A 26,867-nucleotide genomic window follows, 5' to 3' on the forward strand; every position below is an offset into this window, starting at 1 on the left:
TTAAATTCGGTCTAGGAGGTCCTAGCTGTTTGATTGCCGTTTTCTCCTCATTGGTACGACGACTAAAGGGAACTTCTTTCAGAGACGCTATCGTATTGTTGCACTCAACACTCACCATCTTCTTCATAGAATGTTCACACATTTCACGCGCAAGTTGCGTTTTCCAGCCCAAAATTATGTTCAAAACCCGCCAAAATGCACTTAAAACCGCCCAATCTGGCAACACTTGCGCGGCGCAACAGACGTATGATGTAACCACGCTGCTTGTGTGAGCACATAAAACCTAATAGAAAATATATTGGGAGCATGATTTTAAAAAAAAACGTACGTACCATTACTGTCAATGGGAGATTTTGGGGCAAATCTGAACCTGACAGAAATTGCACCAAAAGGGCGTGGCTACACCAGGCACGACCTTAGCCTGATTGGACAATGACATTACTGTTGCCGTGGTAGTAGGAGTAGATCTCATCTCATCTCATTATCTCTAGCCGCTTTATCCTTCTACAGGGTCGCAGGCAAGCTGGAGCCTATCCCAGCTGACTACGGGCGAAAGGCAGGGTACACCCTGGACAAGTCGCCAGGTCATCACAGGGCTGACACATGGACACAGACAACCATTCACACTCACATTCACACCTACGGTCAATTTAGAGTCACCAGTTAACCTAACCTGCATGTCTTTGGACTGTGGGGGAAACCGGAGCACCCGGAGGAAACCCACGCGGACACGGGGAGAACATGCAAACTCCACACAGAAAGGCCCTCGCCGGCCCCGGGGCTCGAACCCAGGACCTTCTTGCTGTGAGGCGACAGCGCTAACCACTACACCACCGTGCCACCCAGTAGGAGTAGATAAAAAAAAAAATCTCCCTCCCTGTTTGGGAGTGCGTCGCCCAAATCGCCCCTATTAACGAGCCGCCAGTGAACTGGAGGCAATTATGCAGGCTCAGAGTGCACACACAGATCCTCTTCCATGTGGTGGAATTGGACCAGAGATTAAGAAGAAAAAGTTTTTCTACAGGATTGGAAAAGGCTAAAAAATACTTGGATGAGATTAATTTAGGTCAGATTCCTGTTTTATAATCTCATGGTCATGGATGTCGTTACACCTTCCCTGCTAAATGAGTGATAATAACAGCAGATTTATTCACAGATAAAACATCAGGAGCTCCGTCAGAAAGAGAGCCTCTGAACAAGATCCCTGTGGAGAATCAGGATCAGAATGACGCTCCATCCATGAATACAGTTCCTGACGATGTGGTTGGAGGTTGGTCACATCTCATTTAGACACACAGTACACATCTATCACACACCTGATGAACAGTTAAGCATCTAATTATGTTTTCATCTCAGAAAATATTTAAAGCCTGTTCCTGAAACACTGTTTTTTCTTTTTTCTGCAAATAGATATCGATCAAAATTCTGAGCAAAAGGCAGAAATACCTTCAACTTCAACTCCAAGTAATTGTGTTTTTAAAGCAGTTTAATGAACCTCTAACACTTTCACAAAATTTATAACCATTCAAGGTGCTTCAGTTGTGTATCTGGGGGAACCTTAAAGGTTCTGTGAAAATTTTTTCAACTGATTTTCCAAGTAAAACTCTTTCAGAAAGCAAAGTACCTTTAATTACTCGATAAACCCTTAAGGAACCCCAGCAGAAGCTTTTTGTATTCAAGCATTTAATTTATTATAACCGTGTATTGGTTTTAAAGAATTCAAATTAAATGGCATGAGTTCTTGCATCTCTTCTAATAAGACACCAAATCAGGACAAATTTAATCCTAGAACAGCTTTAAATCTGTTTCTATTTATTTTCTCTAATGTGTTTTGTGAGAGCAGATCTCAGTCAGCAGAAATCATCTGAACAGCAGAATCCTGAGGCAGTGAAAGAAAAACCACAACTTACAGGTAAATATACATTAGTGTAGATTAGTGGAGTCACAGCACAACAGTGTACCTCAGAATACTGATGTTTTCCCACCCTAATTCCAAAAAAGTTGGGACACTGTAAAAAAATAAAACAGAATGTCATGATTTACAAATCCTTTTCAATCTATATTCAGTTGAATCCCGGACTGTTGAGCAACTGATGTAATGTATCAAACAAGAATGGGAAAGAATTTCATTTTCAAAACTTCAAAAATTTGCGTCCTCATTTCACAAACACTTAGTGATGTTGTTAAAAGAAAAGGTGAAGTAACACAGTGGTAAACATGTCCCTGTACCAACTGTTTTGGAACTTGTTGCAGGAATCAAATTCAGAATGAGTGTATATTTACAAAAAACAATAAAGTTTATCACTTTGAACATTAAATATCTTGTCTTTGTATTCAACTGAATATACTGTAGGTTGAAACAGATTTTCTAAAACATTGCATTGGTTTTATTTACATTTTACACAGCGTCCCAACTTTTTTGGAATCCGGGTCTATTTTTAATGTTTTGAAATTTAGAAACTGGCAGATAACCCTGTATGTCTTGGTTTTTAGTTGAAATGTTCCAAAGATCTATTTGTTATAGAAATAAATTTACACAGCACACAGGTATCAACTTCATTATTTAACTTCAGTGTATTCGAACTTCTTAACTGCTCCTGTTTGCTGGCCCTCACGTCTACTTTTCATTAAACAGAACATTTGCTAACAATTTAATACCAATACACTGATACTCACCACCCACAGAGGTAGCAGTAGGGGTTTGGTGCAGTGTGGATTGGGTGGCAGTCAAAGGCAGGGGCCTCGATGACCTGATCCCTGGACACAGCGGCTGGCTGTTGGGACATGGAATGTCACTTCGCTGGGGGGGAAAGAGCCTGAGCTTGTGCGGGAGGTTGAGAGGTACCGGCTAGAGATAGTCGGGCTCACCTCCATGCACAGCTTGGGCTCTGGAACCCAGCTCCTTGAGAGGGGCTGGACTTTCCACTTCTCTGGAGTCGCCCATGGTGAGCGGCGGCGGGCTGGTGTGGGCTTGCTTATAGCTCCCCAGCTTAGCCGCCATGTGTTGGAGTTTACCCCAGTGAACGAGAGGGTCGCCTCTCTGCGCCTTCGGATTGGGGAGAGGGCTCTTGCTGTTGTTTGTGCCTACGGGCCAAATAGCAGTATAGAGTATCCGGCCTTCTTGGAGTCCCTGGGAGAGGTACTGAGGGGTGCTCAGACTGGGGACTCCATTGTGCTGCTGGGGGACTTCAATGCTCACGTGGGCGACGACAGTGACACCTGGAGGGGCGTGGTTGGGAGGAAGAGCCTCCCCGATCTGAACCCGAGTGGTGTTTTGTTATTGGACTTCTGTGCTAGTCACGGTTTGTCCATAACGAACACCATGTTCGAGCTTAGGGGTGTCCATAATTGCACGTGGCACCAGGACACCTTAGGTCGGAGGTCAATGATCGACTTTGTAGTCGTTTCATCTGATCTCCGGCCCTATGTCTTGGACACTCGGGTGAAGAGAGGGGCTGAGCTGTCAACTGATCACCACCTGGTGGTGAGTTGGATCCACTGGCGGAGGAGGAAGCTGGACAGACCTGGCAGGCCCAAACGTATGGTGAGGGTCTGCTGGGAACGTCTGGCCGAGCACTCTGTTGGGGAGGTCTTTAACTCCCACCTCCGGGAGAGCTTTTCCCAGCTTCCGAGGGAGGCGGGGGACATTGAGTCTGAGTGGACCATGTTCTCTACCTCCATTGTGGACGCAGCTGTTCGGAGCTGTGGCCGCAAGGTCTCCGGTGCCTGTCGTGGCAGCAATCCCCGAACCCGGTGGTGGACACCGGAAGTAAGGGATGCTGTCAAGCTGAAGAAGGAGTCCTATTGGGCCATGTTGACCTCCGGGACTCCTGAGGCAGCCGACGGGTACAGGCAGGCCAGGCGTGCTGCAGCTCGGGCAGTTGCGGAGGCAAAAACTCGGAACTGGGAGGAGTTCGGGGAGGCCATGGAGAAGGACTGTCGGTCAGCCTCAAAGAAATTCTGGCAAACCGTCCAGCGCCTCAGGAGGGGGAAGCAGTACTCTGCCAACACTGTTTACAGTGCGGGTGGGGAGCTGTTGACCTCGACTGGGGACATTGTCGGGCGGTGGAAGGAATACTTTGAGGACCTCCTCAATCCCACCATCATGTCTTCCACTGAGGAGACTGAGGCTGATGACTCGGAGGTGGACTCGTCCATTACCCAAGCCGAAGTTACTGAGGTGGTTTGCAAGCTCCTCGGTGGCAAGGCACCAGGGGTGGATGAGATCCACCCTGAGTATCTCAAGTCTCTGGATGTTGTGGGGCTGTCTTGGTTGACACGCCTCTGCAACATCGCGTGGCGGTCGGGGACAGTGCCTCTGGAGTGGCAGACTGGGGTGGTGGTCCCTCTTTTTAAGAAAGGGGACCGGAGAGTGTGCTCCAATTATAGGGGAATCACACTTCTCAGCCTCCCAGGGAAAGTTTACTCCAGGGTACTGGAGAGGAGAATTCGACCGATAGTCGAACCTCGGATCCAGGAGGAACAATGCGGTTTTCGTCCTGGTCGCGGAACACTGGACCAGCTCTATACCCTTCATAGGGTGCTCGAGGGTTCATGGGAGTTTGCCCAACCAGTCCACATGTGCTTTGTGGATCTGGAGAAGGCATTCGACTGTGTCCCCCGTGGTATTCTGTGGGGGGTGCTTCGGGAGTATGGGGTTCGGGGCTCTTTGCTAAGGGCTGTCCGGTCCCTGTACGAACGGAGCAGGAGTCTGGTTCGCATTGCCGGCAGTAAGTCAGACCTGTTCCCAGTGCATGTTGGACTCCGGCAGGGCTGCCCTTTGTCACCGGTTCTGTTCATAATTTTTATGGACAGAATTTCTAGGCGCAGCCAGGGGCCGGAAGGAATCCTGTTTGGGAACCACAGGATTTCATCTCTGCTTTTTGCAGATGATGTTGTCCTGTTGGCTTCTTCAAACCAGGACCTTCAGCATGCACTGGGGCGGTTTGCAGTCGAGTGTGAAGCGGCTGGGATGAGAATCAGCACCTCCAAGTCCGAGGCCATGGTTCTCGACCGGAAAAGGGTGGCTTGCCCTCTCCAGGTTGGTGGAGAAGTCCTGCCTCAAGTGGAGGAGTTTAAGTATCTCGGGATCTTGTTCACGAGTGAGGGAAGGATGGAGCGTGAGATCGACAGGCGGATCGGTGCAGCCTCCGCAGTGATGCAGTCGCTTTACCGGTCCGTCATGGTGAAGAAGGAGCTGAGCCAAAAGGCGAAGCTCTCAATTTACCGGTCGATCTACGTTCCGACTCTCACCTATGGTCATGAGCTTTGGGTAATGACAGAAAGAACAAGATCGCGGATACAAGCGGCTGAAATGAGTTTCCTTCGCAGGGTGGCTGGGCGCTCCCTTAGAGATAGGGTGAGAAGCACAGTCACTCGGGAGGAGCTCGGAGTAGAGCCGCTGCTCCTCCACATCGAGAGGAACCAGCTGAGGTGGCTCAGGCATCTTTTTCAGATGCCTCCTGGACGCCTCCCTGGGGAGGTGTTCCAGGCATGTCCGCCTGGGAGGAGGCCCCGGGGAAGACCCAGGACACGCTGGAGGGACTATGTCTCTCGGCTGGCCTGGGAACGCCTCGGTGTTCTTCCCGAGGAGCTGGCCAAGGTGTCTGGGGAAAGGGAAGTTTGGGCTTCCATGCTTAGACTGCTGCCTCCGCGACCCGGTCCCGGATAAGCGGAAGAAGACGAGACGAGACACTGATACTCAGTTCTGTTGAAATCCAGAATCCAGAGGAGATCAGAGAGACTCCAGCTCCTTCGCTCCAGTGTGCTCCACTGCTGGTTCAGCCACTGAGGAACCAAATTCCACTGCCTCCATCTCAAATCCCAAACCTGCTGCCACCATGTCAGAGAGTGAACCTTCTACCATCACCTCAAATCCTATACCTGACCAAAGTGCATTCGACAGTTTAACCATAATGTTGACTGGGCTGGGATTAAATCCAGGTAAATGTGGTGTTCAGCTGATTCCTAAACCTCTGACACTGAAATATCAGAATATAATGAAAAATGTACAACCCTTAAAGGTTCTCCAGTTGTTCCTCTGGAGGAACTGTTCAAGGTTCTATTTGAAAATTAAGAAGCCTTAAAGAACCTCTGAAGAATCCTTTTATTTCTAAGAGTGTAGGTTGTATTCAGGTATTTATTTGAGATATATTTCTGGTGTGTTTATCAGATACACAGGAATAAACTGATTTAAACTGATTAGTGACTTTAAAAAAATCTCAAAACTGCAGAGATTTAAGCCACAGTAGATAGAGATGTCGTGTACAGTGATGGGAAAAGACAGATGGATTTTAAACTTGAACATTTTAATGATGTTGTGTTAATCAGCTGCTCATCAGTTATTGTGTTTCATGTTGTCAGGATCAAAACCACTGAACTCCTCTCCGATGGATAGAAATAAACCTCAGTCTACAGCTATAACTAACACAAAGTTTAGGACTTGTGTGTGTGTCCACTGAGAGATGCTAAACGTTTAGCCAGACATGGACAATCCAAAAGTGTCATCTCTAAATACAATGCATATTTGTCTATTTGTTTTTTTCTGACTTAATTCAATTATTGCTGTTGTTTGATTTTTTCTAACAGATTTGGATGAAGTGAAAAAATTCAAAGGTATGAAATAAATTCAGTTTAACATCACTGTATAAGTGTGAAATGTATAATAATAATAATAATAATAATAATAATAATAAATTTTATTTCTGCAGTGAACATCACCATCGACCCAGATGAAACTCCAGAGTTTCTAACAGAAGACAGAAAGGAAGTATTCTGCAGTGTTCCAAGGCCAGCCTGGGATATTAACAGTTCTGATGAAGATGAGAAAGTCTTCACTCTGTGTAAGGCGAGGTTCAATGTCGGTAAACGTTACTGGGAGGTGAAAGTCAGAGAATCACATAAAATAGAGAAACTCTCCTGGTTTGTTGGTGTTGCGAGTGAAGCAGCTGAGAGAGAGTGCAATATCCCGTTGACTCCACAGAATAAATTTTGGGTTCTCAGTTATGAAAAAGAAAAAGGACTTTATATCAGAGATAAAGCAGAACTGATTTCACTCCCAGATGTTCATAAAGAGCTCACAGCAGTGGGAGTGTTTTTAGACTGTGATGAACACACACTGTCATTTTATAACATTAATACAAAATCACACATCTACACTTTCACTAATGTGGAACCCAGAAGAATTTCACTACGTCCCCTGATCAGCCCTGGAGTCAGAGACAATTATCCTGTATGCATTCTTTAGAAAAATAAGGACAAACTGTAGGAAACGTCTGTAATGTGGTGATGTGTGAATTTATAATATTAGCAGTGATATAATCTACAGTATGTATTTATATAAAGTATTTCTACACACTGTACATAACACATTCATAACATCTTACATCTCTGAACAGTGAAATGTTTCCTCACAGCTGTAAATATTTACCTTTATTCTGTCTTTACTGTAGTTAGAAAATACATTGTTTTTTACTGGTATCACAGTGTAGAACTTTAACATGCACTGCTTTACTGCTGCTTTTCTGTTTTATTCTTGAACTTTGTGAATGATTTAATTAAAGTGGATATATTACACAGTGCCCTCCATTATTATTGGCACCCCTGGAAATGATAGTGAACACAATGTAACTGAAGCATGTTCCCCATTTAAATTGTACATGTTTGAGTTGATTGGAGTGTGTAGGAGCTTTCAAGTTGTAATCACTAACGTATTGATTAATTGGGGAACAAATGAGAAGCGACACACAGAGGCCAAATTCCTTAGTCATCCATCAACATGGGAAAGATAGGGGACACACAAACCAAATGAGGGAGAAGTGTGTTGACCTTCATAAGTCAGGGAATGGTTATAAAAAATAGCTCCTTGCCTGAAAATGTTCATTTCTACTGTTAGGGATATAATAATTTTAAAAAATGTGGACACCAACTGGAACTGTTTCAAACTCGCCTGGAAGAGGACCCAAGTTTATTTTGCCCCCACGTACAGTGAAGAGGAGGGGAAGAGAAGCAAAAAATAAAAAAAAATCCCCAAGGACCATGGTTGGTGAATTACAAGAAAAAGTAAAATCTTCAGATTTCCAAATCTCCAAAACCACCATCACACGGCAGCTCCATGCCAACAGATTATTTGAAAGGTTTCCAGAAAAAAGCTCTTTCTCTCAGTTAACCATAAACATAAGCACCTGAATTTTGTGAAAAGCTAATACAACTTTGACTGGAACCGTGTTCTTGGGTCTGACGGAACAAAAATGGAGCTTTTTGGCAATAAACACTCAAGGTGGGTTTGAAAAAATATAGAAAATACAGGAGGTAGGTGCTGGGGTAAAATTCACTTAATTAATAAAACCCTGACCCACTCGCTCCGCCTCTTCTCCTCTTTCGGAAAAAGCCAACCCACTCGCTCCGCCTCTTCTCCTCTTTTGGAAAAAGCCAATCCACACTCTCAGACTCTTCTCCTCTCTCGGAAAAAGGTAAAAACTTCTTCCTGAACCGGTCCCGTTGTTACAGTTCACTGCACAACAATAAGGCATGGTTTTTCTTTGGAAATTCCCGAACACACATCTGCACTCAAGCTGAACGGTAATGTAAGTAAACTGAAGTGGACTCAACTCAAGCAGTTTGTTTGCCTTGAATGACGTCACGCGCCAAGTGGTCACGAAAATCACCGAACAGAAATTTGCCATGATCCGCACTAACTTATTTTAATTATTACTTATTAACGATACTTCTTGGGACCAGAAGAAAATTACAGAGGGTTTTTTAACATATAAAGTTTCAAATGTGCATAAATTGAAAACCGTTGCCTATGATCTCTAAAGGTGCAATGTGTAAGAATTTGGCCACCTGGTGAAGTCATACTCGGGCGGCACGGTGGTGTAGTGGTTAGCACTGTCGCCTCACAGCAAGAAGGTCCTGGGTTCGAGCCCCGGGGCCGGCGAGGGCCTTTCTGTGTGGAGTTTGCATGTTCTCCCCGTGTTCGCGTGGGTTTCCTCCGGGTGCTCTGGTTTCCCCCACAGTCCAAAGACATGCAGGTTAGGTTAACTGGTGACTCTAAATTGACCGTAGGTGTGAATGTGAGTGTGAATGGTTGTCTGTGTCTATGTGTCAGCCCTGTGATGACCTGGCGACTTGTCCAGGGTGTACCCCGCCTTTCGCCCATAGTCAGCTGGGATAGGCTCCAGCTTGCCTGCGACCCTGTAGAAGGATAAAGCGGCTAGAGATGATGAGATGAGATGAGATGAGATGAGATGAGGTGAAGTCATACTCTACACTCCAAACAAATGGGGGCAGTATATTCTCCAGAAAGTTGGTGTGTCCACCCCTATCATAAGAAACAAGGAAATGCACAGTCTCTCCTCCCTCCACCCCTCAAATGCACCACCACCCCCTCATACAATTATCACTCACTGAATATAGCGTAACGCTATTTTTAGTTGATCCAGTACTGGGTTCATACAATCTAGCTTTAGAGTCATTAGTTAATAAAAAAGCCAACTAGTAACTAACAGCAGGGAAAGAAAACACAAATATTGACCAAACTGCTGAAATTTAGAGCCTGTCAAGAGAACACTGCTATCTTATAATCTTCACATATGGACATAATCAGTCCATAGTTTACATTAAAACTTACTTAACTCAGGTTTTAGAAAGAAAACATCCACAGCAACTCGCGTGTCAGTAATGCCTGAAACCGCTACAGCTTGTGACACAGATATGTAACCTTTTCTATTAATAATGTTAATAAAAAAATTTTTAATGTTAATAAAAATTAAGCACACTGCCTACAACTCACTAAAATAACCACACAGCTGAAGGCTTCTGAATGACATGTTTGGTTTAATAATCAATCCGAAAAGAGGAGCGCCACCTGACCTTTACATGAATGTGCTCTCACAGTTGTGGGCTTGTGAATTAGTAGATCTTCCACTGAGCCACTAAAAAACTCCAAGGGATCTGTAACTTTTAAACTCATGCATGTGTGTGTACGGAGTCCAGAAAACAAGATCACAATCAGTGCGTTTACATGCACATCCAAATCGAGCTACTGTCGGTAATCGAGCTAAGGGTCCCAGCAGGGGTGCCAGAGAAATCCAATCCTACATGCACACAAGGAAATCGAGCTATTGTGTGAGGTACATTGTGCACCCGAGCCACATGGTGCTACACGCCCCATCGTGTTGGTACACTTCTGGTTGTCATCATAAAGAAGAGCTATTCAAGAGTATAAACAAAGTTATCAGTTCTGTGTTCACAAGAAGAACGACGACGAGGACAGCAACATCGAGAGAGAGAAGATGGACAACAACGAAGCAGCTCAGCACTTGCTGAACATTCTGTACACCATCGCGTTGTCATGCCGACCGAGGCTGTTGTGTTTCCCGCTTGTGGTCTCGTCACTCGTCACTTCCGGAAGGGGCAGTGCTGAAGTAAGTAGCTCGACAGGGTTTACATGCACTAAGTAGCTCGGCTACAATTGCATAATCTAGGTCACGTAGCTCGATTACGAGAAATCCAGTTCGGTTCGATTTCAGCCGAGCTAAGGTGTTTCCATGGCATTTAGAACGTCGATTTCAGTCGAGCTACGGCAGAAATTCGATTTTCTCTATGTGCATGTAAACGCACTGAATGTCAGGTTTGTGAGTGGAGGTTCTCATCCAGTCTTTCACTGTTGTTTCATGTTTAGAATTGCAATTCAGTTTCTCCCAGTGGGGTCCCTTTTCTTTCTCTTTTCCCTACTCTAAAAATACAACATACACGCGCGTACACAAAATGGTAACTGCAAATCCATGTTTCAGTTCATTAATTTCAATAGTTTCTGTGCAGCGACTGATTTGCCTCTTTTCTTTAGTCTGAGCTCAGAGTCAAACTTGTATGTAGCTGACAGTGATGAGTATTTTTTTCTCCTTTCATTTTGGGCTCAGGGCAGTCTGGATGCCCCAATGACTCACTATCGACTCTTGAGGTACAAAGTGGTATTACGAGAGAGACGGTATGTCTTGTCTCCGTAACAGCTAACTTAGCATGCTAACTTCAGTAGATCTCTTCAACACAGATGTAATGTCAAAGCCATTACTTCTTCATATTCTTGTTGAAAAGTTTGGTTAATTTTTGAATGTCTTAAAATAAAATTCTTATGCATAGCACCTACGCTTAACCTTTCATCCATTATCTGTAGCCGCTTATCCTGTACAGGGTCGCAGGCAAGCTGGAGCCTATCCCAGCTGACTATGGGCGTGAGGCGGGGTACACCCTGGACAAGTCGCCAGATCATCACAGAGCTGACACAAAGACAAACAACCATTCACACCTACAGTCAATTTAGAACCACCAATTAACCTAACCTGCATGCCTCTGGATCGTGGGGGAAACCAGAGCACACAAAGGAAACCCCTGTACTCGAGTTGAGGGGGGATGGGGGGGGATGCCATCCCCCCTGGAATAAAAAATGGTCAAAATCATCCCCCCTCTAAAACGGGCATCCCCCTCCCTTCCCTTGAGGAATTTTATCAATAAATGTGGACATTACTTCTATTTAACATTGGAATTAGAAATGCCATTCCACGTAGCTTTGCTGAAACTGAGCATACAATAAGCTACCGCGAGAGAGGGCATGCGCAAGCGAAGCGTTTGAGGAGGTGACATTCACTTGGGGTTCCGTTATTTTTTATTTCATTCGGCGTCAGTGACAGCAGCAGATTGCAGCATCATGGCCAAGCGGAGTGGACAGTAAGACCTAAGCAAGTTCGGATTTAAGATCGCGAGAAAAAACATTTCAGGAGGTAAGTCAAGAGTTACGAATATCAGTAACACTTTCTGTGAGCCCACTATCATGCTGTAAAGTTATCGATATGTAGCCTAATTTGTGGGCGGCGGATAACAACACAACTATCATAATGAATGTTAGTTTGGAGTCTAGCCAGCTATCGATAGCTTACTCAGGTTCATGTTAGCTTTGATTTCTTGTATAAGGCCATTAATTTAATCAGCCTGGACGTACGTTTGTTATTCTTCAGGCAACAAAAAGTGTTATTCAAGACAGGAAGGCTAAAATAAACGACACTGGCAGTTTTGAAGGCTTCATTGCCTCATTAGAGAGCCGGTCACAACATGTAAGGCAGAGCAGGATTGGTGTAGGACTCGACAAAGTGTCTGCTAAAATGCAGCTTTCTTCGTCATAGGCTCTTCTTCTGTCTCCTCAATGGGCCTTTTCCCCTTTCCGAAGATGCCTGCTTTTAACTCATTTTGCTAGCTTGTATCCAGTATGTATCAAAGTGCTGGTATGTATCTAAGCAAAGTATCAAAGTATCCAAGGCAGCTCCTTGGTAACCGTCAACGTTAAGGTGTCACGTGACCTACAGCGGGAATCAACGTTACAGAAAGAATCCGGTCATTTTTCAAAGCTTAAATCCTCATTCAGATAATAAATAAATCAGAAATAACATTATAAGTAATTTTCTTTTCTTTCCATTAAAATAATAACCGGTATGGACATGTATAATTTGCATTACTCATAAGAATAAACACAATAATAACAAAAAGGAAAAAAAAATGCATAATGCCTCAAACATATTTTAGGAAGTTTAGTCTGATTTACAATTTACTGTTGCTTGTTTTAGCTTATTGGTTATCTACCTACCTCTGTATTTAACTCAATGTTCCCAATGTTCAGCTTTGAATAAAAATTCTATTGACTTGATATGAAAAGATTCAGTTGTTCGTTTACATTGCCTGCTGAGGTTTTAATAAATTATTTACCAAACAATTTAAAAGGAGCCTACCATGACTATGAAGTTACACTTCAAATTTGTCATCTGCATTTCACCCTAATATGGAGAATGTGGTAGGTATGTCAGCCAGGAGACTGACTAAATATGACACATGACATCCACACTGTGCATGTTTTACAGTAAAATACCAGTGTGTTATGTTTTTTACAACAATAAAAAGGGTACACAGTGTGTACTACACACTTTATCAGCACAAAGTACTGTATGTCTGGTAAATGAACAAGGTCCACAGACCTACGTTGTGTGCAAACCCTCCTAAAAGCAAACCAGTTTCCCACCGACGGACCGACCGATGGGTCGACACGCGACTAAAAATTTCACCATCCCCCCGGTTTGATTTTACAACTCGACCACTGGGAAACCCACGCAGACTCCACACAGAAAGGCCCTCGCCGGCCGCAAACCCAGGATCTTCTTGCTGTGAGGCAACAGTGCTAACCACTACATCACCATGCCACCCTTAACCTTTCAGTTTATGAGAAAAATTCAATTTCAAACTCACCAAATTTGGAGACACCTGGTTTTCACTGAACAGGAAGAGTATGAAAAATTGTAATCGGAAAATAACTAGTAACTACAGCTGTCATAAAAATGTAGTACAGTAAAAAGTACAACATTTGCTTCTGAGATGTAGTAGAGTAGAAGTATAAAGTTGGTATAAATCCTTCCACCACCTGACTGAAAAGGTTAGTGTTGTGATATTTGCACATATCCAAACACCTGTTGATACCCAAGTCTTTTGTAAGCTTTTCTTTTGGGCATGCATCTCTACCTCAGCTTTGTAAACTGTTGTCTGGTTGATTTGTGTACAACACACAGCACTGTCTGTAAACAGGCAAGAGGACGTGTGTCGCAAACTGCCACAGCAAACTGCTGTAAAAATCCCAAGTGAGACGCATATTCCAAATATGCCGTATACGTGTCCAAAGAATGCTCCTAAAACCTGAATAATATCAGCATATCCCATATGGCTTAATCAGAAAATACTAAATTTAGAATAAGGCCATATCTTGAATATCCAAATGGAACATGCTGTTTACATTACATTAATCACATTTAGCAGATTCTCTTATCGAGAGTGATACACAACATACCCAGAGCAGCCTGGAGTTAGGTGCCTTGCTCAAGCTTGCCTCAACTCAAGGCACTGTCCGAATGCCCAACCAAGACACTTGGGCAGAAATATTTTAGCGAGTTAGGCCTGTTCAGGCACACCTACTGTATTTTGTGCTTCTTTAAAGCTCATAGGCAACGGTTTTAATTTTATGCACATTTGAAACTTTATATGTTAAAAAACCCTCTGTAATTTTCTTCTGGTCCCAAGAAGTATTGTTAATAAGTAATAATTAAAATAAGTTAGCGTGGATCGCGGCGAATTTCTGTTCGGCTATTTTCGTGACCACTCGGCGCATGACGTCATTCAAGACAAACAAACCACTTGAGTTGAGTCCACTTCCATTTACTTGCATTGCCGTTTGGCTTGAGTGCAGACGTGCGTTCAGGAATTTCCAAAGAAAAACCATGCCTTATTGTTGTGCAGTGAACTATAACAAGAATCCTGAGGGATCCTGTACAATCATTGTGGAAATGAGACAAAGGGATATTTCCTCACTTAGAGTAGGCTATAAATAGTATAATGCCGCGGATGGCAGGCTAATGTGGCCTACCGGCACACTGTCAAGTAGTCGTTACCTATATCCACTAGGGAGGGCGGTTTAATTATTCTTCAAAAGGGCTCTTATTTAGTATTATGACAAAAGTAGGAATTTATCATAACTATCAGGATAAATCATTTGGGCGCGAGTCTTGTTGAGGTCCGGGGTCACCGTGATCAGAGTCGGCTGAGTAGCTGTCCGAGTCCGAGGCTGCATGGTCAAACCAGTGAGCCACATTCACCGATTGCTTCACAACAGCCATAGGTTCATACATATATGGTTTCACCTCTCGATATTTAATTTGGAGAGTTCCTACTTCAAAATCGCTATCGCTTTCAGACATTTTACACAACATCTAATGACCAAAGTCTGTACATGTGTGCTCGGTTCGCAGGTAAACAGAGAGCTGCTCCCAGTCTGTTTGGCTTAAATGACATCAGGACGATGGTCCCCTGGCGGTGAAAGTGTGCATAAGTGAGATGTAAACAAACCTTCGGAAATTGGGCAAAATGGTATATTCAATTTTAGGGTGCAAATTAAACACTAGCAAAACTGAATTTGCTTTTTGGGTCATTCTTCTAGACATTAAAGTTGATATTCTACATTTCACCTCGGACCATTGCCTATGACCTTTAAGCACAAAAATGATTTTCAAGCGAGTACATTACAAAAAACAAGACGTATTAACCAGCATCCTCACCTCCCTTTTGGTCGCCATTTTGTTTTTTTCTTCCCAATTTATAACAGCGATTCTGATTGGCTCGCTTCAGGCACGCATGCACATTTGTGTGTGTGTGTTCTTAAAGTGCTGCATACAGTGTTTACCATCCCCCTCTCAAGTAGCATCTGTGAGCGGGGATTTTCATCAGTCAAAAGAATCAAAAATGACTAGAGATTCTCGCTCACAACCCCCCAGCTTAACAACCTTCTTGCACTTTCTCTAGTCAGACCCGTTGCAACAAGGTAGGCAGACTTGGCAATTGCCTAGGTCCCCAGCCCTCAAAGGGCCCCCGCTGCCGAATGACTGGTTATGTATTCAATAGCAATGACAACTTTTTGAGCACGGCAGCGCAGCGCCTAATGACACTTGTTGAAATACCCTAGTTCCAAGGGGGGCCCCCTAATGCACAAAAAGCACCTCCCTACATGCTTTGGCCGAAAAGTGCAATGACAGTCTGTTGTCAACCCCTCAATGCCCATCTCCGTCCAGTCAAGTGGTTGCAGAGCTCCGCGGCAAAAAAACCCAAAATCAAATATGAAGTGAAATTACCCCTCAGGGAGCCAGAAGAGAAAGAAGAAAAGGGAAGAGGAAGACAGAAAAAAACAAGACACTGGTAAGTGAGAATGTACACACTCATTAATACCAAGCAGGTCGACAAGCAAATTTGGTAGCTAGCTTACGTTAATGGTAGTTATCTTGTAGACAGTGTTTATAACAGTGACTTGTACAGCAATTTAAGCATTGCACTACGTTTACTTCTTACACTTCCTGTGTCAGTTGCCTCAAGTGAGAGGAGCTTTTCAGCTCTGAAGCTTATTAAGAACTATATGAGGTCCGCCATGGGCCAAGAGAGGCTCTCCGGACTGGCACTGATGTCAATTGAATGTGATGTCCGCAGGTCTTTGGACATGGAGGGTATTGTGGCTGCCTTTGCTGAAGCCAAAGCCCGCAAGCAGCAGTTTTAGACATTTTGCCCATGATTCTAGTTGTGTATTCTTAAATGTTTATGTGTTTTTCTATACCTTTTGCACTTTTCTGTGTGTGCTGGTTCTTATTAAGATTCTTATTCATGTTTGTAATCATTTAATCACCATTTGAAGTTATTTCTACTTGTGTATATACTGTAAATATTTAGCGTTGTGTTATTTGCACATTTTATATTACTTTGCCTTATTTTCATATTTGATTTATATATATATATGTGTGTGTGTGTGTGTGTGTGTGTGTGTGTGTGTGTGTGTGTGTATTTTCTCTATTCTTGTGTTTAATTGGGTTTGATAATTATTTATAATAATATAAAGAGTTGGCGGCACGGTGGTGTAGTGGTTAGCGCTGTCGCCTCACAGCAAGAAGGTCCTGGGTTCGAGCCCCGGGGCCGGCAAGGGCCTTTCTGTGCGGAGTTTGCATGTTCTCCCTGTGTCCACGTGGGTTTCCTCCGGGTGCTCCGGTTTCCCCCACAGTCCAAAGACATGCAGGTTAGGTTAACTGGTGACTCTAAATTGACCGTAGGTGTGAATGTGAGTGTGAATGGTTGTCTGTGTTTATGTGTCAGCCCTGTGATGACCTGGCGACTTGTCCAGGGTGTACCCCGCCTTTCGCCCATAGTCAGCTGGGATAGGCTCCAGCTTGCCTGCGACCCTGTAGAAGGATAAAGCGGCTAGAGATAATGAGATGAGATGAGATGTAAAGAGTTCATTTATTAAGTAAAAATCGTAAGAATGATTACAGTATGTGTGATGTTTATTTATTAAGTCTTCAGTGGGTAGGCGGCCATAAGGCCTTTCGTCGAGGGGGGGGATAATTATGGGCCCCAGATCCCCCTTTGCCTAGGGCCCCCAAATAGCTTGAAACGGGCCTGTCTCTAGAGTTTCTCAACCACTGCGCTGCGGCCCACTTGCGCCATCTAGTGGGCCGCATTTTTTTTTTTCAAGTTTGAGGCCAAATACTAAATAGTTCAGGATGTCGTTATGTCCCAAATCTGGTAGCTGGTTTGCCGAACACTTTTCAAGTAGAATAAATACATTTGTGGGTAAATTAAGATGAACAAGCCTTTATTTTGTCACATTCCTCCTCAACATTTAACCGTCGCGTGCACACACACACACACACACACACACACAGTGCACGTGTACAGAGAGAGAGAGAGAGAGAGAGAGATAAATAAATAAATACATTTGTGGGTAAATTCTATGGATCTGTGAGGCCTGCTGGAAGAAAAGAGCAGGGAGGATTGGGAATCGAGTGGCTGTCGTTTGTTTACACCTGATACCAAAACTTGTAGTGTCCTAGCAACTATTGCAAAGATGCATATAAAAAGCCCAGAAACTCCTATGTACCCAGGCAAAAACAATACACGATTTATCTTGTAGTGTCCTGATCCCCAGATCTTTAACCCAGCCACATATAAAAAGTTGCACTCCTCCATGCTCTTCTAGGTTTTCATCTGTGTGTCCGTGTAGAATGATGTCTGCAGCACCAGGTAGTCTGAGATGTTGGGGAACTCAATGGATGGATAATTTTCCAACTCATAATGAATGAATAACTTTATTTAAACACAAGAAGTTGATCAGCAAAGCTGGTGGGGTTGTGTATGTACATAAACAAATAATTACAAATACAAAAGGCAAAAAATATCTGCAATCTTTTTAAAAAAAACCTTAAAATATGTTGATTATCTGTTAATTATCTTCACATTAAGTTAATTAATAGTATGTATGACTGTTGTCTTTGTATTTAGTTACGGCTACAATATGATCAAATTTTATTCTACTAATGTCAAATTTAGCGAGTAAATTTTTCTTTCATAGGAAAAATCCTTCTTTATTAGCCGTGTAAGGATCTAATCCCATTGAGTGGTTTCTATATCCACTTCTTTTGAGTATATTTCTTGGTTTTAATAACTTGCTTGCTTGCTGTACACAAACGTAGCAATAAGTCCTTGTGTTAATCGATTAGACTCCACTTTTGGATCATTAATCCCTTTTGACTGAGAATGCCCCAGGGTGTGTTCCAACTTACCCCAGTAGTGGGGTCGGCTGTAGGACAGGTGCGGTTTTAAGGGGTGGCAAAAGGTGGCAGTTGTCACTGTAAAAATATGTCTTGCCACCCCAGTTGCCCCCCTATTTTAAAAAGAATTATTTATTAAAACACATTTTTGAAATTCAATTACCTATCTACAGAGATACTAAGCCCTCATTTCATCTCTACCTACCGTTATTTACGTTATTTCACACCCCACCCCTGGAATTTTGAAATAGTTTCACCCAGAGAGAGACGTTCTGTTAGCATTACTAGCAGGTCAGCCTAGCTCGCGTTTTCGCCTGTGTGCTATTCAGTTTAGTGATATACTTAATTTGTTTCTTTTAGTTTTATGGAAATCGAGGATGAACACATCTGTATAAGTTTGAAGTCTTCAGTAAAGATCCACAATCTAAACCGTTTGCTATCTGTCTATTTTTTGATACATCGCTAGGGCAGAATAGTTCCATTCATTGCTTGGGAATATACTTTCAGAAAAGATGGTTTAGATGGTTGAATCCATTTTCCTTGATGGTACAATAGCTCAATACATATTTGACAAGATGACAGGGGTGAAAGTAAGCTGGTCCTGGCCAGTCCAGCGTACCACTAAAAGATTTGGCCGTACCGGAAAGAAAAATATACTGTCTCTAAAGAAAAATGCACTTTCAGCACACCTGCTAATGTCAGTTTACCAAAAGCAACATGTTTTCTTCAATATACATTGCATATAACTCGTTCTGACCTGTCTCTGAATTATGTCTGAAGTGAATTCCTTCCGTGTTTCACTCGACAGATAACGTGCGAGATAGTGCACGTAGCCCACTGCTTAACCATCTTGCACCAACGTGCGCAACTGGTATCCAAAGTGTTTTAGTAGACAGAATGTCCAAAATGAAAAGTTAGTTTTCAGCTGTTCAGCTAAAAAAAATGTTATTAAAACGATTGTGTTGTTGAAATGATGTGTTTGCAATTTATTTATAATCAAAAACTGATACAGGTGGATGAAAGAGTGATAGTGTAATAAAAAAAGTACTATACTAGTACTACTGAGTGATAAGAAGTCCTACTGAATGCTTGATAAGTAGACAATAATAGATAATTAGGTGTATTTTTCGGCGCACGCACTATGACTCAAAATAATAGTACCGGCAAGAAATAAAAGTTACTTTCACCCCTGCAAGATGACTTGATTGTGAGTTTTTCTTGAGCATAAGTAAAAATGATTTCTACGATTTGCATACACTGCTGCATCAACAACCTATGCCCCCCTCCTGGAACCTATGCTCCTCCTTTGCCACCCTAAGGAAAAATCTCTGGAGCCGCCACTGCTGTAGGAAAGGAACGCCATGTGTTTGACATTAACTCACGAGGTCTGTGATATATTTGCAGAGGTTCGAATTGGTGCCATTTGTAGTAAATAAATGTGAGAACTTTGTGTAAAGGTTTGAGAAGTCCAGCTCAAAACTTAAGTGAGTTACAGATGCTGAAGCAAATAGTGTTACAACCATACCCGGTCTCCCCTAAAACACATTTTCTGTGTTAAATGTGAAATATTGGGTGGATTATAACACTTTCCGATCTGAAGGTAAATACACGCCTGATTAAAAAGTCTTGTAGGAGGGTCAGTTTGAAAAGGAAAGGAAAAGTAAATCTCTGTCTCTCTCTCTCTCTCTCTGGGACTGTAGATGGATTTGTAGCTGTTGAGCGACATTTGACAGATTATTCAGTTCTTACTGGTTCATCTGAAGCTTTCTGAGTTTACAGCGTTCCCTATACAGCCATGATTTCAGGTAACAGAAAGCTTTGGTCCTCTTTATTCTCGGTGTTTATTCTCGGTGTCTGACGGTCAGATGAATGCAGATCAATTGCGTCTCTTTCTGATTCAGCATTACAAAAGAAAATATCGAATAAAGCCATTTCCCAACAAATATAATTTAGTATAACATCTTTTTCAGCCTTTCGTTCATTTTCAATACCATGCCCTTGAACGTGTTCGTGAGAATTTCAGAAAATCCCCTGATCAGAGCCGCGGAGACAGAAAGTGAGTGCGGGAATATTCTGGGGTTTACGGTAATCAGGTGCTCGGGTCAGATTTAGTTAAAAATGTCGACATGAAAAACATCTACATGCATTATTTATTACTGATTAATGCACATCTTTTTCTTAGAATATGTTTGTTTTGCAAAAATGTGTTTAAAGAGAACAATTCATTTCTGAAGTGGGAGGGGTGTATGGGGATGGGTGCATGTGTGTGTGTGTCCGCATTCCAGTTTATAGAATAGAATAGAATGCCCTTTATTGTCATTTTACAATCAACTGTATAACGAGATTAAAAGCTTCTCCCTTTCCAGTGCAAAAAAATAAGTACCAAAAAAAAAACCCTTAAGTCCTAACACATAAACATTACAAAAATTGAAATACGTATAAAAGTGTCTTATATCCAAGTATGAATATGGATGGGTATGTACAGGATAAATAATAAATTATTTGTATTGCAGGGCAGCACGGTGGTGTAGTGGTTAGCGCTGTCGCCTCACAGCAAGAAGGTCCAGGTTCGAGCCCCGTGGCCGACGAGGGCCTTTCTGTGCGGAGTTTGCATGTTCTCCCCGTGTCCGCGTGGGTTTCCTCCGGGTGTTCCGGTTTCCCCCACAGTCCAAAGACATGCAGGTTAGGTTAACTGGTGACTCTAAATTGACCGTAGGTGTGAGTGTGAATGGTTGTCTGTGTCTATGTGTCAGCCCTGTGATGACCTGGCGACTTGTCCAGGGTGTACCCTGCCTTTCGCCCGTAGTCAGCTGGGATAGGCTCCAGCTTGCCTGTGACCCTGTAGAACAGGATAAAACGGCTAGAGATAATGAGATGAGATGAGATTTGTATTGCACAGAATGTAAAAGCAACAGTGACAGATGTTTTGCATAATGTCGACATTATATTTGTTTCCTCTTAGAGTTCAATATGGTGATGGCTCTTGGGAAGAAGCTGTTTTTCATTCTAGTAGTCCTTGTTTTAATACATCTGTTTTAATACGGCGCTTATATTAGTATAAAACTTGCCAGTGGATGGTGTATCTGCTGATGGTTTAACAGCACATGTTTAGTGTCTCAGCATTGAGCACTGTTTATTTAGATATTTGATAAATCATACATTAGTCTTAGATCCTTACAGACATTAGACTATTACAGGCCGACACTCGAGTCTCTCAGATACAGATCTAGATTTTAGATCCAGCTTATCAAATATCTAAATAGACAGTGCTCGATGCTGAGATACTAATATTTCTAACATACAGTATGGATCCGGCAGTACGGTGGTGTAGTGGTTAGCGCTGTCGCCTCACAGCAAGAAGGTCTGGGTTCGAGCCCTGTGGCCGGTGAGGGCCTTTCTGTGCGGAGTTTGCATGTTCTCCCCGTGTCCGCGTGGGTTTCTTCTGGGTGCTCTGGTTTCCTCCACAGTCCAAAGACATGCAGGTTAGGTTAACTGGTGACTCTAAATTGACCGTAGGTGTGAATGTGAGTATGAATGGTTGTCTGTGTCTATGTGTCAGCCCTGTGATGACCTGGCGACTTGTCCAGGGTGTACCCCGCCTTTCGCCCGTAGTCACCTGGGATAGGCTCCAGCTTGCCTGCGACCCTGTAGAACAGGATAAAGCAGCTAGAGATAATGAGATGAGATGAGTATTGATCCCTTTACACACCAGTAATATAAGGGGAAAGTTAAGCATTAGGCCTAGATCTGGTAAATAAGTTATGAAAAATAATATCGCCTCACTGTGCAGGAAGCTTTGTCTGGCTGATCTTTCACAGGTTGTACACATGGAAATGTAAAAGGCCTATCTTTATTGAAGTCTGTTTTAGAATGCACACACTTTCTCTTCTTTGGTGTCCTTGTACTTGGTCCATCATAATCTGACATGGTTACACAATGACCGATCATGTGTGAGATATAAATTACATATGGTAGAGATCCATAATTATAAAAATTAACTTCCATATGTCCATGCATGTAGTGAAAGCAGCTGTCATATGTCTGTAAGCTTTTAAACTCAAAGCAATCGGAAAATCTCAGCATGTGAAATGCTGAAAAGCAGTTTGGGAAGAGATTGAGTAGTCAGACTACTGTGAATAAATATAAAAATTGTATAAATATAATTAAAAAAAACAGATTTCACTTGGGTGGCACGGTGGTGTAGTGGTTAGCACTGTTGCCTCACAGCAAGAAGGTCCTGGGTTTGAGCCCAGAGGCCAGCAAGGGCCTTTCTGTGTGGAGTTTGCATGTTCTCCCTGTGTCTGTGTGGGTTTCCTCCAGGTGCTCCGGTTTCCCCCACAGTCCAAAGACATGCAAGTTAGGCTAATTGGTGGCTCTAAATTGATCATAGGTGTGAGTGTGAATGGTTGTTTGTCTCTGTGTCAGCCCTGCGATGACCTGGCGACTTGTCCAGGGTGTACCCCGCCTCTCAGCCATAGTCAGGTGGGATAGGCTCCAGCTTGCCTGCAACCCTGTACAACCCTGATTCCAAAAAAGTTGGGACAAAGTACAAATTGTAAATAAAAACTGAATGCAATAATTTACAAATCTCAAAAACTGATATTATATTCACAATAGAACATAGACAACATGTAAAATGTCGAAAGTGAGACATTTTGAAATTTCATGACAGCAACACATCTCAAAAAAGTTGGGACAGGGGAAATAAGAGGCTGTAAAAGTTAAAGGTACAAAAAAGGAAAAGCTGGAGTACCAAACTGCAACTCATTAGGTCAATTGGCAATAGGTCATTAACATGACTGGGTATAAAAAGAGCATCTTGGAGTGGCAGCGGCTCTCAGAAGTAAAGATGGGAAGAGGATCACCAATCCCCCCAATTCTGCGCCGACAAATAGTGGAGCAATATCAGAAAGGAGTTCTACAGTGTAAAATTGCAAAGAGTTTGAACATATCATCTACAGTGCATAATATCATCAAAAGATTCAGAGAATCTGGAAGAATCTCTGTGCGTAAGGGTCAAGGCCGGAAAACCATACTGGGTGCCCGTGATCTTCGGACCGTTAGACGGCACTGCATCACATACAGGCATGCTTCTGTATTGGAAATCACAAAATGGGCTCAGGAATATTTCCAGAGAACATTATCTGTGAACACAATTCACCATGCCATCCGCTGTCGCCAGCTAAAACTCTATAGTTCAAAGAAGAAGCCGTATCTAAACATGATCCAGAAGCGCAGACGTCTTCTCTGGGCCAAGGCTCATTTAAACTGTTCTGTGGTCAGACGAATCAAAATTTGAAGTTCTTTATGGAAATCAGGGACGCCGTGTCATTCGGACTAAAGAGGAGGACGACCCAAGTTGTTATCAGTGCTCAGTTCAGAAGCCTGCATCTCTGATGGTATGGGGTTGCATTAGTGCGTGTGGCATGGGCAGCTTACACATATGGAAAGACACCATCAATGCTGAAAGGTATATCCAGCTTTCTAGAGCAACATATGCTCCCATCCAAACGACGTCTCTTTCAGGGAAGACCTTGCATTTTCCAACATGACAATGCCAAACCACATACTGAATCAAGTACAGCATCATGGCTGCGTAGAAGAAGGGTCCGGGTACTGAACTGGCCGGCCTGCAGTCCAGATCTTTCACCCATAGAAAACATTTGGTGCATCATAAAACGGAAGATACAACAAAAAAGACCTAAAACAGTTGAGCAACTAGAATCCTACATTAGACAAGAATGGGTTAACATTCCTATCCCTAAACTTGAGCAACTTGTCTCCTCAGTCCCCAGACGTTTACAGACTGTTGTAAAGAGAAAAGGGGATGTCTCACAGTGGTAAACATGGCCTTGTCCCGACTTTTTTGAGATGTGTTGTTGTCGTCATGAAATTTAAAATCACCTAATTTTTCTCTTTAAATGATACATTTTCTCAGTTTAAACATTTGATACGTCATCTATGTTCTATTCTGAATAAAATATGGAATTTTGAAACTTCCACATCATTGCATTCCGTTTTTATTTACAATTTGTACTTTCTCCCAACTTTTTTTGGAATCGGGGTTGTAGAACAGGATAAGCGGCTACAGATAATGGATGGATAGATTTCACGACTGGCAGAGGAGCCCAATCAGCTCACCCCATACATACCAGAAGACCTACAGGCCTGATACATGTGTGTGTGTGTATACACATGTACTTGTTCAATTAGCTGTTAATCGCTCCAAACGCACTTATCAGCTAGTTTATGCTGAGGTAATTCTTGACAGATCAGTGACATTATCTGTTAGATTTTTCTGATGCAGGTTTCTGATGTGGGTCACTTGGGTGGTCTGTATACAGCACAGTGAACATCACTTCTATCATTTTCAAGAACTAGATAAAAACAGAATCAGATTAGTGACATTACTTGATAGATTTTTAGCTTACAGCATTCCCTACAGTCATGATTTCAGGTAACAGAAAGCTTTTGTTCTCTTTATTCTCTGTGTTTATTCTCGGTGTTCATTCTGTGTGTTTATTCTTTGTGTTGTGTCTGACGGTCAGATGACTGCAGATAAATCGTGTCTCTTCCTTATAGAACTGATTCAGCATTTTTAAGAAAGATTAAATAAAACCCTTTACCAACAACTATAATTTAGTATAAAATCTTTTTCAGCCCTTATTTCATTTTCAATATCATGATTTTGAATGTGTTCTTGAGAAGTTCAGCAGAAGGAGTTTTATGGTAATCAGGGACTTGGGTCAGATTTAGTTTAAAAATATCGACATTAAAAAATTTACATGCACAATTTATTATTAATTGCTATGCATGTTTTTCTTTTAGTTTTAGAATATAACGTTTGTTTTGCATACGTGTGTTTAAAGAGAACAATCCTGTGCAATTTGTGTGTAAATGTGAACAGTGAACAGAAAATAGGACTGTGAATATCTCACTTCTTTAATTTACAAGAACTAGACTAAAAATAGATAATTTATTATGACAAGCTTTCTACTCTGTTCTTTAATATGAAGTCCATTCACTATGACATAAATCATTAAACTCCTATCAAGTGAAGAAACTTAAAAGTACACTATGTAGGATTTAGTGGCATCTAGTGGCGAGATTGCAGATTTGCATCCAACCCTTCCCTTTCCGAGGGCATATTATTAGAACGTATGATGGCCATCAGGTGCTTGTGCAATAGGTCATAACTTACATGTAATATAGCACGGTGTGTTCCACATTGTACTAGTATTTTATTGCTTGTAAATATCATTGAATATGAGTGAATATGTCCAATTTATGCCTGAAGCATGCATCACACACCATATGCTATAAATACCCTGGGTACACAGATTTTATTGATGGACCAGCCGCTACTCTGGCTTAGAATATCAACAAGGAATACTTACGGTTCACGTTTTGAGAACAAAATATTAGAAAATTTTGGATTTTATTTGTGTTTGACTCATGTGGAACTCGCACTGCAACGTGGGAAGAACACAGACCCACAACCCAGATCTCGGTGCAACAAAGTAAGGAATTTGAATGAAACACAAGGAAGGGGGAATTTTAGGGAGTGTGAGTGGTGAAATATGTGCAGGCAGCGAAGAGCCCACACCAGCCTAGGGTGAGGTCAAGGAAAAACACACACAAACGCACTCATCAGCATTACTCAAATTCAATGTGATCGCGTTTGCTACTCACCTCCCTTGGCCTCACTCTCCATTCACAAACAGATGCTTGACCACACCCCCACCTCCACATTCCCTCACCGACTGTCTCAGGCCAGGGAGCTGTCTGGCCTGCAGCCAACTCCTCCCCCATCCGGGAGAGGAAATATGCCATGGCCATCTGCCCCCTGGCCTGTTGACCACCTCAAACTTAAAAGGCTGGAGAGCAGATACCATCAAGTGATCCATGCATTGGCATCCTTCATGTGGTGCAGCCACTGGAGCAGGGTGTGATCTGAGCAGAAAGGGCATCCTAGCCCGTAGTACCGGAGAGTGAGGACTGCCCACTTGATGGCTAGACACATCTTCTCAATGGTGCTGCACTTAGTTTCCCATACTGATGATTCCAGCTGATCTACAGCACCGGGTGTTCCTCCCTCTCCACCACCAGGGACAAAGGGTCCCAGCCCCATGTCTGATGCATCCATGTGCAAAATAAAAGGGTGAGAAAAGTCAGGGGAGTGTAACAGCGGTCCACCACACAGTGCAGCCTTTACCTGACTGAAAGCCTGTTGGCTGGGCTTCGTCCACTGGACCAGATCTGGCACCCCCTTTTTAGTGAGATCAGTTAGGAGGTTGGTGACGTCTGAATAGTTGGGCATAAACCTGCAATAATAGCCAGCCAGCCACAGAAACTGTCTCACCTCCTTTATGGTCTTGGGTCTCAGGCAGGTCGCAATCATTGCAGTCTTGTCAATTTGGGGATGCACCTGCTCATGATCCAAGTGGAAGCCCAGATACCATACTTTCACCTGCCCAATTGCACACTTATTTGGGTTTGCCATGAGCCCCAAACATCTCAATGACTTCAGAACAGCCCTCAGATGTTGTATGTACCACTGTTAATCATTACTACATGCAATAATATCATTAAGATACGGCCTCAGCTTAGGCAGTATGTGGGCGGAGCACTCTGTCTATGAGCCATTGGAATATTGCAGGGGCCCTAAATAGCCTGAATGAAAGGGTGACAAATTGG

At 42.9% G+C, this 26,867-nt stretch overlaps 2 protein-coding genes across 9 annotated transcripts in view; both read left to right on the forward strand.

The window, feature by feature from the left end:
• The window catches only part of LOC132883537 (butyrophilin subfamily 2 member A2-like), a 60,043-nt gene extending 52,538 nt beyond the window's left edge, over positions 1 to 7,505 (forward strand). For 4 of the 8 annotated variants that reach the window (XM_060917254.1, XM_060917256.1, XM_060917259.1 and 1 more), the window contains 5 exons: positions 1,157 to 1,270; positions 1,411 to 1,464; positions 1,844 to 1,912; positions 6,589 to 6,615; positions 6,711 to 7,505. In XM_060917254.1, the coding sequence (XP_060773237.1) occupies positions 1,157 to 1,270; positions 1,411 to 1,464; positions 1,844 to 1,912; positions 6,589 to 6,615; positions 6,711 to 7,246 (800 nt within the window). In that variant the 3' untranslated portion in view covers positions 7,247 to 7,505. Of the gene's footprint in view, positions 1 to 1,156; positions 1,271 to 1,410; positions 1,465 to 1,843; positions 1,913 to 5,721; positions 6,537 to 6,588; positions 6,616 to 6,710 lie in introns of those variants that run through there. The other 4 variants (XM_060917257.1, XM_060917258.1, XM_060917260.1 and 1 more) reach the window with 4 other exon arrangements.
• Positions 7,506 to 19,872: 12,367 nt separating this feature from the next.
• The window catches only part of LOC132883539 (butyrophilin subfamily 2 member A1-like), a 33,701-nt gene continuing 26,706 nt past the window's right edge, over positions 19,873 to 26,867 (forward strand). The window contains exon 1 of the mRNA XM_060917264.1: positions 19,873 to 19,975. Within this exon, the coding sequence (XP_060773247.1) occupies positions 19,966 to 19,975 (10 nt within the window). The 5' untranslated portion in view covers positions 19,873 to 19,965. The remainder of the gene's footprint in view (positions 19,976 to 26,867) is intronic.

Source organism: Neoarius graeffei, chromosome 3 (assembly GCF_027579695.1).
Source record: "Neoarius graeffei isolate fNeoGra1 chromosome 3, fNeoGra1.pri, whole genome shotgun sequence".
Classification (NCBI taxonomy): domain Eukaryota; kingdom Metazoa; phylum Chordata; class Actinopteri; order Siluriformes; family Ariidae; genus Neoarius; species Neoarius graeffei.